The sequence below is a fragment of the Hordeum vulgare genome, chromosome 2H (genome assembly GCF_904849725.1).
Source record: "Hordeum vulgare subsp. vulgare chromosome 2H, MorexV3_pseudomolecules_assembly, whole genome shotgun sequence".
Classification (NCBI taxonomy): Eukaryota; Viridiplantae; Streptophyta; class Magnoliopsida; order Poales; family Poaceae; genus Hordeum; species Hordeum vulgare.
The window spans coordinates 18,123,084-18,134,636 of NC_058519.1; the positions used below are offsets into that span (position 1 = coordinate 18,123,084).

General features: G+C 39.5%; 1 protein-coding gene across 1 annotated transcript; it reads left to right on the forward strand.

Annotated features, from left to right (window-relative positions):
• Positions 1 to 1,170: 1,170 nt before the first annotated feature.
• On the forward strand, positions 1,171 to 4,701 carry LOC123429257 (probable LRR receptor-like serine/threonine-protein kinase At3g47570). The gene is made up of 2 exons (XM_045113313.1): positions 1,171 to 3,985; positions 4,060 to 4,701. Exons 1-2 carry the CDS (start codon positions 1,171 to 1,173, stop codon positions 4,410 to 4,412), a joined length of 3,168 nt encoding a protein of 1,055 aa, XP_044969248.1. The 3' UTR covers positions 4,413 to 4,701.
• Positions 4,702 to 11,553: the final 6,852 nt, after the last annotated feature.

The window sequence follows — 11,553 nt, forward strand, 5'->3', positions numbered from 1 at the left end:
TAGTTGTGCGATTGGCAGCCAGTGTCGATGGTAGACAGACTGGGCGGTGAAAGTAACCAGCAGGGAGTCAGGACATTATCTTGCTGAAAGCCAAGGAAACAGAATTTTCGTTTGGACATTATCCACTTCTGGCTGAAGGCTGCTCAACATTTATCTTTTTTTTTTTCAAAATGTTTTGTTGGGATTTTCTTGTTTCAACTTGTATCATGTGTTCACTGCGTGCCAACCGAAAAGTATGCGATTATTTCAGATTGGGTTAGCTGATATTTGATCCGTCCCAAAATAAGTGACACAGATTTAGTACAAATGGTGTTTCTTCAGAGCAAGGTGGCAGTTTCTTCCTTAAGAGAAGGCGATTTTCGTTTACAAACCGCCGTTGTTTGATTCTTTCTTTTTTTCACAACTAAAACTGCCATCAAATGGCGTTCGCTTGCCACCCCCTTCCCAGCGAACGTCAGCTGGGTCTGGGTAACATAACCGGAAAAAGAAAAAAAAGTATTACGAATCTCTTGTTGGTGGAGCCGACGCCCGCCGAGACGCCAAAAATCGAGGTCTCCGGCGTGTAAGCATGTGTACCCCCTTCCTCTTCGTCAGAGTCGAGTACACCGGGCACCGCATCTCAAGCAGAGCATGTGACCACGGGTCCCTCTGTCAAGAATGAGCTACGGTTGCACATCAAATGCTTGTTGGAATGCCCTCCCCATCTTCTTGACAAAATTAAAGCAAGGTCCGAGTCTGCACGCTTAGCAATTTTCACTGACGTGTATGTATATTAACATCGCTTTCGACCAGACCAGACCAGGACAAGGAAGGCAAATTGAATCTCCCTCCCCTCCTGGCTGTTTTTTCATCCTCTCGAGGAGCTATCTGCAGCAAATGTGTTGTAGGCCCTGAAAATGAATGAGAGGCCCTCTCTCTGTCTCTCTGTCCCAAGCTGGCAGTAGCACACCTAGCAAAGTAACTAACAGTGTTGGATCAGCTTCATGGATGGACCAGTCCTTGCGCACACTCTCTTTCTGGGTCTTTGTCAGAGTCATCGTCTCACTTCTCATCCACATGTTGTTCTACCGCTGTCGTGTTGGAAGGTTCCAAGCAAGCCAACACCAAGTCTACTCCGAGGGACACATATAGATAAGGAATTCACACAAGACAAGATACCCTGCATTAGACATGGCACCTGCAGGAACTCTCCGCTCTCTTCCTCCACATGGCGTCCTCATTCTCTTCACTCATCTTCTCATCTTCATGTCGTCCAATACCGTCGCAAAATCCAGCATCAACGGGTCCGGGATCGACATGCAGGCCCTCATCTCCTTCAAGCGCAGCATCCATTATGATCCCCTGGGTGTCTTGGAATCATGGAACAGATCGATCGGCTTCTGCAGATGGACAGGGGTCACTTGCGGTACAACTCTTCCACCTCGTGTGGTCTCGCTCAATTTAAGCGCTGCAAGCCTTAGTGGTCAGTTCTCTCCTTGGGTAGCTAACCTTACATCAATACAACTGGTAGACCTTTCATATAATGGCTTCTCTGGAGCCATCCCTGAGGAGTTAGGCACACTTCAACACCTACGATATCTGGAACTTCGAACCAATAGTCTTGTAGGTATCATTCCTAGATCATTAGGCACTTGTAGATCACTTAGAGAGGTCGATCTCTCATCAAACATCCTTGAAGGTACTATCCCAGATTTCCATAGGTTGCCAGCCCTCCAAACTCTGATACTGTCAAGAAATGACCTTATAGGTACCATTCCTAGATCACTAGGTAATAGCAGATCTCTTAAAAATATCGATCTCTCATCAAACTTCCTTGTCGGCCCAATTCCAGAGTTTGATAAGATGTCAGCACTCCAAATTCTTGACCTTTCATCTAACGACCTTTCTGGAAGCATACCTTCATCACTGGGAAATGTTTCTTCTCTCATAGAGATACGGCTTGACACAAACAGTTTATCAGGAGCGATTCCAGAAACTCTGAGTCTTGTTCAGAACCTTAGTGTGCTGAATTTAGCTAACAACTCCTTGTCGGGGCATCTCTCAGCCAAACTTTGTAACATCTCATCACTCATTTACCTTGATTTAGCCCAAAACAAACTTACTGGATCAATACCACCTAGCATTGGAAACACATCGCCAAACCTTGAACGGTTGTCCATGTCAGGTAATGAATTCAAGGGGTTAATTCCATCATCACTTGCAAACGCATCGTACCTCCGACGGATTGATCTTGGACACAACTCCCTAGTTGGACCAGTCCCATCTCTAGGATCTTTATCTGACTTACGCGTTCTAAATTTAGAAAGTAACTTCCTACAAGCTGAAGGTTGGGAATTCCTTGTCTCTCTGACAAACTGTGCGCAACTTCAAACATTGGACATGAGTGGAAATGCCCTAAATGGAAATATCCCTATATCAGTTGGAAATCTTTCTAGAAGTTTAGTGCGTTTAAGTCTTGGAAACAATCAAATAGTAGGCACAATACCAATTGAGATTTTTAACCTTCGAAATCTCCAAATGCTTGCCATGGGACAAAACAACTTCCTTTCAGGGGTTATTCCTTCTATTATTGGGAACCTAGACCAGCTAGTTGTCCTAGACCTATCAGGGAACAAATTTTCTGGTCCGATCCCATTTGCAATAGGTAATCTTTCTCGGCTGAATCAGCTTTATCTAGATGGCAATGACTTGAGTGGGAACATCCCAGCAACTTTAGGAAATTGCAAGCAACTGGATATGCTAAAATTATCTTCTAACAACCTTCAAGGACCAATACCAAGTGAACTCATCAATAGCACAACCCTCATCCGTTTGGATTTGTCAACCAACTACCTTACAGGATCAATACCGCCACAAATTGGTGCATTGCTTCAACTTTTCCAACTTGATATTTCCTTCAACAGATTGTCTGGTCAAGTTCCACTTTCACTTGGCCAATGTGTCCAACTATATTCTCTCAGATTCAGAAGTAACATGCTTAATGGAAGCATACCTCAATCTTTCAGCAACTTGAAGTCTATCAATCAGATCGATCTTTCCCAAAACTCCCTTGTTGGACAAATTCCAGAGTTCTTTGCAAACATGGGTTATTTACAGCAACTTGATCTGTCTATGAACTACTTCGAAGGGCCTATTCCAACCGGTGGCATCTTTCAGAATCATAGTGCGGTAAACTTGGAAGGAAATGATGAGCTTTGTGCAAGTGCAACCACCACCTTATATCAGTTCCCAGTTTGCACAACAACATCAGCTGTTGGGAGCAAGAAGAATGCACTCCTATTGGTGAAAGTAATTCCTCCCATTGCTATTGCCTTGCTCTCCTTGATATGCTTTGTCATCACTCTTCTGAAGAGAAGGCAAGCACAGGCAGCTCCATGCTACAAGGAGACAATGAAGAAGGTTTCATATGGTGACATAATTAGAGCTACCAACTGGCTCTCTCCAGTTAACAAGATCAGCTCAAGTCGCACCGGTTCGATCTACATTGGACGGTTTGAGTTTGACACGGATTTGGTTGCCATCAAGTTATTCCATCTCCAGGAGAATGGTGCACGTGACAGCTTTGTTACGGAGTGCGAGGTGCTGCGAAACACCCGCCATCGCAATCTTGTCAAAGCTGTCACCGTATGCTCGACAGTGGACCTAGAGAACAATGAATTCAAAGCTATAGTTTTTGACTTCATGGCCAATGGAAGCTTGGACATGTGGGTGCACCCGAAGCTACACAACAATAGCCCCAAGAGAGTACTGAGCTTGGGCCAGAGGTTAAGAATTGCGATGGACGTCGCGCTGGCTCTGGATTATATGCACAACCAGTTGACGCCTCCTCTAATCCACTGCGATTTGAAGCCAGGCAATGTTCTTTTGGACTATGACATGACCGCAAGAGTTGGTGATTTTGGGTCAGCAAGGTTTCTCTCTTCAGTTCCTGGTAGTCCAGAAGATTTGGTTGGTGTAGAAGGAACAATTGGATACGTCGCTCCTGGTGAGTGCAACTTTGTTTTGAGTATTTCCTGTTGGTCTCTCTCTTGTATTAAGATGTCATAAATGCTTTTACAGAGTATTGCATGGGATACAAAGTTTCAACAGGGTGTGATGTCTATGGTTTCGGGGTCTTGCTTCTGGAAATGCTCACCGGTAGGCGACCGACGGATGCGATGTTCACCGATGGCCTGAGCCTGCACAAGCTTGTTAGCTCAGCGTTTCCAGGTAGACTCGGAGAGGTTTTAGATCCCCATTTGTCCCACGAGCAGCAGCATGCGTGTGGCAGAGTGTTTATGCGGAGATACATGGTACACTTGGTTGAAGTTGCCCTCCTGTGTTCCATGGAATCGCCTAAAGATCGACCGGGGATGGGGGAAGTTTGTGCCAGAATTTTGTCTATCAAAGAGGCATTCTTTGAGTTCTGCTGATTAACCTGCAGATCTACACGTTCTTGAATAAAAATCTGTGACGTGGATACTTTGCTGTAAATCCTGGCTGAACAGACCTCTAGTTATTAATATTTGAAAAGCATCAGAACTCTAGTTATTAATATGTAAGTTCCTAGAAAGAGTACATGTTCAGTACTGGAGCTCCCTATGTTAGAAAACTAGTACGTATTTCCTAATTGTGTTATTTGTATCTAGAGTATATTTCTAGAACCTGGGCGCAGAATTGGAGCAGGGGAGAGGTCATCTCCCTTTCTGAAATTACCTTGGATAGGGAGGAAGCGACGCAATTCTTGGTGAAAACATAATTCAATTCTTGGTGAAATTTCTGCCTTCTCCGTAAAATGTACTCCGTATCTTCTATGAATTGCATCATAATAGATTATAAATTGAGTGGTGGCAATTCATTAGAATCCACTTTAGTACCTAGTAATAATAGATTGAATTCTGCTTATCTAACTCTTGATTGTCATAGCTTCAAAAAAAAAAAAAATCTTGATTGTCATGAACTCTGAATCCCCATGACTTGTTGACTGGAATTCAACTGGTTCAAAGGTAGATGGCACGTGAAGGTGAGAGGCTTTACATACAGCGGAAAACATACGGCGTCCGTTACAAATTAATCAGCATAAGAATTTCACAACGCATGCACGTCAATGTCAAAACAAAAATCAGCAAATCTATTATTCTTACTATAAAACGACGGATCGCTTTTGCCCGTACGTCATCTAAATTACCCTTAAAATTGACAAAAAATACCCAGCAATGCCACCCATATGGCAAATAAATGATTTGCCTCTCGGATATCAAGAATCGCCGCCGCCTTATGTTCTTATAAATTGATACAGTGATAGATAACGTATGGTTGAGTTGCGCGGTGGCTAATACCGCAGATCTCCACTCAGGTCTTGTTTGGTACATCATCTTGTAGAAAACACCTTTACATACGGGGTCGGTTACAAATTAATCAGCATAAGAATTTCACAACACATGCACGTCAATGTCAAAAACAAAAATCAACAAATCTATCATTTTTACTGTTAAACGACGGATCGCTTTTGCCCGTACGTCATCTAAATTATCATTAAAATTGACAAAAAAATTGCGCAACCGTGCAACTCAACCATACGTTAATTCCTGAGTGGAGATCTGCGGTATTAGCAGTACCGCAAATCTTTTCTTCTCTACATTAATTCCTAATTGCGCGGTGGCTAATACCGCAGATCTCCACCCAATCCCTGACGGATCGCTTTTTTTTTTACTTTCTTATTACTGTTTTGGTCTTTTCTTCTCTACATTAATTCAAGATTTTCAAAAGAACAAAGTATCAAAAAGTTGCAACTTTTGAAAAAAATTGGAAAATGATAAACTGATTGTGTATTCAAAAAATATTCGGAAAGTCATAAAATGTTCATCAGCTCAAAAATTGCGCACATAATATAAAATAAATCACGATTTCAAATTAGTTTTCTTTAAATAAAAATGATCATGATTTTTTAAAACGATCCAATATTCAAAACATAATCATGAATTTGAATAACATGTCCATCATCTTGTAGAAAATGTTCTTCTTCTTTTCTCCATTCTTAAGCATGGTAATGGGCCGGCCCATGTGCAGGTCAGGGTTTCCCCCGTTTTGTATTTATTTTACTTTCTTATTTTTGTTTACCTCTTTTTGCTGGCACCAGAGGGCCTTTAGTGCCTTTTAAAATCCAGCCTTCAGTCATCCGATCTTGCAGGAATACAAGTGACTTTATCGACTCCACCGGTTAACCATTTGTTGTTTGCAGATGATAGCCTGATGTTTTTTTAAAGCGAATAATGAGGGACAGAGGAGGTGTCCCTTTTGTTGGAAATTTATGCAAGAGCCTCGGGTCAGAGAATAAGCAAGGAGAAATCTTCTATGTTTTTTAGCAAGGGTTGTCTAGAGGAGATTCGGGGGGTAATAAAAAATGTTCTTGAGGTTCCTAATGAACAACTAAATGAGAAATACCTAGGTATGCCGTCTGATGTGGGAGGCTCGAAGAATGGTGCTTTTAAATATCTCAAGGAGAGATTGTGGAGCGAAATTCAGTAGCTCAAGCTATTCCGGTGTACTCCATGGCTTGTTTTAAGCTTCCAAGAGGACTATGTAAGAGCCTCACTTCCATGATTAAATCCTTTTGGTGGGGAAGCAAAAGGGGCCAGTGTAAGCCGTATTGGGTCTCTTGGGACTGTCTGAGTATGCCGAAGTATATGGGAAGTATGGGCTTTAGAGACTTCAAGATCTTTAAGCGGTACATTAGAGGGCTTCATACATCATCTTAAATTCAAAAGAAAAATGATTTGAAGGAAATTTCAAAACCCTTACAAATCTTTTGAAAAAATGGTCAAAATTAAAATTTCTTGTAATGAACCCAAGAAAATGTTCCTTTTAAATCGCTAAATATTGGGAAGAGAAAACAAAATTTAAATAATTCTTTTGGTGCTTGAAATGATTTATTTTGGGGATTTTAATTAAATAAATAACTATTTGAACTGGGTTTATATTGCTAAATAATATAAATTTGTGCACAAAAATTTAGAAATTTTTTGTGTGGCTATGGTTAAATCCATTTAGTCCACTCATCAAATTTCAGAATATTTTAAAATGGTTTGATTAAAATCAAAACATATTGAAACGAAACAAAACGAGAAATAATAGAAAGAGAGATTACTATGCCGTCCAGAAGAAAAAGGACGCGGCCATGTGAAGGCAAAAGAGTGCACTTCGGCCTGGTTTAGGCCGACAGACAGGCAACTTCGCGCAAATCCTATTTGGCGCCAGAGGCGTCCTTTACAGTGCAATTTTGTAAACGGACGCATGTAAGAGTCCAAGCTGGGCCGGCCCATTCTATTTATTTCCTTTTTTTTGTAGAAACACTATAAAGGTAAGAGAGAACTGCGATTTGAACGCGAGCCACCCCGTTATTAACGAGGAGCTCTAACCACCAGGCCATAGCCCTTCTGGTATGCCAAACTATTAAACTTCCGCATTTTATTTGGTATCTTATGGTTTGTGTTCTAGGAAGCTTCCACAAGGTTCCAAACTGGTTTTCCCGATTCGTGGTTTAGTTTATGGACGATCTTTTTCTGATTTTACTTTTTCCTTCCATTTTTCTAAAATGCGTGATTTTAAAAGAAAAATATTTTCTCAAATTATATGAACTTTTTTCAGATTCAATGAACATTTTTTTAAACCGTTGAACTTTTTTTAGATTTGATGAACTTTTTCAAATCATCGAACTTTTTTCAGATTACATGAAGTTTTTTAAATTCGATAAAGTTTTTTCAAACAAACTTTTTTCGAATCAATGAACTTTTTCCAGTTTTTTACGAACTTTATTAAAATTCTATGAACTTTTCTGAACATCGATGAACTTTTTTAAAATTATGATGTTTTGTTTTTGAAAATTAATGAACTTATTTTTAAAATGGATGGACTTATTTAAGATTTGTGAACTTTTTTCAGTTAGATGGACATTTTCTAAAACCGATGAACCTTTAATCAGAATAGATGAACTATTTTTCAAATGTTATGAATTTATTAAAAAGCAATTAACATTTTTATATTGGCGAACTCTTTGTTCTAAATCGGTGGACTGTTTCAAAATCATTGAACTTGTTTAAAATTTGTGGATTTTTTCAAACATTTCATGAAATTTATCTTTATTTTGCGAAAAAAATTCAAATTCGTGAACTTTTCTCAATTCACGTTTTTCAGTTAGGACGAAGTTTTTCAGTTTTATTAACTCTTCTAATTCACGTTTTCATATTGTGCATTTAAAAAAAGCATTTTCTAATAAACTAATACACATAATAGGATAGTTTGTCTTCAAATTAAAGAAATAATGGACTTCGGTGTAGTGGCCGTGATCGAAGCTTTGGCTACAGGTGATCAGATATCGAATCCTGGCTCTACCATAATTTCAAGTTTTTTTTTTTTTTTTGCGATAGGCCTTTCACGGTCCTTGTTTTGTTCCTGGTCCGACCCGCTACACAAGGCGTGCGAGCGTTGGTTTGCTTGCTGGTGCCTGCAGCGCTGAGCAGGAGCTCCCGCAACTTCGGCCTGACAAAACCCCAAGAGCTCTTAGGCCTAGTTCTACAACTTTTCAGCCTAAGCGAGACTAAAGAGTGTCTTTTTGGTCTAAGGGAGATAGAAGAGTTGTTTTTTCCTAAATGATAACGTCCACATGTGAGGCACGAGACAATATAATCCACACACCTCTATAATCATTCATCTTACCACATCAAACATATGACATGAGCGATTTTTTTTTGAGTTTAGGCTTAAAATCAAACATCCGATTAAAAATTCGTTTTACCATTAAATCCGTATCGACGAGATCTTTAAAACTAGATCCCATATTAATATGGTTCGCCGACTTTTTTGTATGAACCATGGCAGATTTTAGTGCACGTATCATGAACAATTTAAGTAGTTTACCATGACAATTTTAGTTTATGGTTCATGATAAATTTGAGCCAGTGATCATGCATTTTTAAAACAAGTGACGACTTTCTTTTTTACTTATGAACCATATCAAAATTATTTCATGGGTCATGAGAAAGTTTAGTAATTCATCATGGCAAGTTTAGTTTGGTAATTTCTTTTTTTACAACATGTCAAAATTTATTTTAAACATAAAAGAAAATGTAGTTGAAATATGTCATGGTAACTTCAATATAGTCATGATGGCAATTTATATGCACTAGACATGGCAATTTTTAACCAAAAAGAAAAGTCATCGAAACACAACAATATGAGATTTAGTTTCGAATATCTCGCCACGACGGATTTAATGATAAAAACGTTTTCAATTGGATTTTTTATTCAAGAGGTAAAACATTTTTAAGTCTAAAAAAACAAAAGATTTGTTTTGACATTATCAATTTCGTTACTTGTGCATGGATGCAGTGACGTGACGCAACCTATGATAATTGAGTGTATGGAATGTTATTTTTTTTCTACCAGGCGTTATCGTTACTTTTTTTGCCAAAGTAAGACCGAAGAGTGCTTTTTCGGCTTTAGCGAGACCGACGGACTCATACTTCCCAAATTTGTTAAAAAAAATCTCAACTGGATCCGCTCGCCTCCAGCCGCCAGCCTCGCCCAGGGCTTCACCGTCCAGATGCGCGCCGCACCTCGTCTGATTCGCTCTCGTCCGCGGCCTCCTCCGCTAAGGGCCTCTGAGATTCGAACCCAAGTAGGCCACCCCTCGCTTGGGCAGCAGCGTGGAGGACGAGTTGGTGAGCAGCAGCTGCCGGTGACTCTTGCAGTAGATTCCTATTTTCCCACACTAAATAAATTGTATGAAATACGGTTATCTACTAGAATTTTCCATTGTTCCATCCTGCGTCGCACCGTTCAGATTCAGTTTATGAAGCATGCTGCCTTGGTGTGACACGAAATTGCAATTCAGAATCAGTTTGCTCAGTGAAGAAATGTCTAATCACTTATTCACTTTGAGTGGTTCAGGCTAGTTTATGTGTTCTGGGTCGATCGATGCTATGCTACCAAGTCTTACGACTCCAGCATCACTCAATGGCTCTTGGTTTGCTCTTGTCTAATCACTTTGAGTGGTTCAGGCTAGTTTATGTGTTCTGTGCATGTTACGACCGCGGTATGAGCCACGACTAGTTTTACAGCATATTGTCGTAGATCGATGTCAATATAATTGCCACTTTTGCTCTTGGAATTTATATTTTGCTTACTGCAATTTTACCGCTCACAGTACATTACTCAGCCTGCACGCGTTTTCTCTCACAAGTCTTTTTTCATTCTTCTACTTTTCTTTCCCTTGCATCACGTTCAGGGTGAGATAACCTGTATCTTTGTTCCCATGGTCATTGATCAATACACACTTAGTAGTCATGATCCACATATCATTCCTTAGGAACTAAAACCTGAGATATAATTGACAAATGTGATTACTCCCATATATGTATATTGTCATCAACACCAAAATATGATTAAGGACATGATTGCACTTTCAGGTATCTCATGATAAAAAAAAGTAGGTCATTTGCAATATACAAGTTAGTCATAGAGATGAGACTGTTTACGATTCCACACATGCAACTGAGTTTTACTCTAAATCTCACATTGAAGAATCATCGCAATTATAACAGAATTATAAGCATTAATTCCAAACATGTAATTACAATAACACTTTATTATTACCTCTAGGGCTTATTTTTAACAACCCCATGAACATGACGCGTGGCCTCTTGGTGTCTCCCTCCAGGCGAGCTTCTAGCCGGGTGGCTGTTTGTGCTTGAAAATCTGAGTTGTATTACTTTATTTTATTTTATTTTTGCTGGAAATTTTTATCTCCCAAAAACTTCAAAAATAGCAGATAACAACAATTGACTCTAGGCACCAGATTAATATTTCAGTCCAATGAATACTATAGAAATGTGTGACAAAACCATGCATAAATGATGTGAATATAACATGAATACTTCAAACAATTATAGATTCCTTTGAGACGTATCAACACCATCTCAATACACTTCCATAAATTTGATGTAATCCATCCATGAGTTAGTGAGTCTTGCATTGAATATCCAAATCTATAGTTATGTTTATTGACAAAGCTATACAACAAATATAGAACATAATCAACGAAGAATTTTTATAACGACATGATGTAATTGTTGTCAGAAAAATGTGTATTTGGTTGATTACTTACATTGGGAAATGTCAATAAGAATGAGTTGTCCAAAAAGATCCATATAGTGCACAAAAGCTTGAATGTTGTGCCAAGCATTTTAGGTTGCATGAAAAAACACCGAGGAATACGATGATGTCTAAGGGTTCATACATTATCCTCATCATACCCATGAATTGTTTTCAGTATATGTGTTGTTGGCATTGTAGCAGTCCCTATCAACCTTGCGTAAGGCAAGACCATAGGTAAGGGCATGGCCAATGCATAGCCTCAGGGTGATGCCCCGTATGTCATGTATGATTGGCCATAGGTTTGGATGGTGTAGCGGAATCCTCAGCAGAAGGCGGGTGCTTGAAAAGAAAAAATATGGTCCGATGCAAAAAAACTAAATAATTGGACATAAAAGTAGAGATGCATGTGTACCAGAGTCT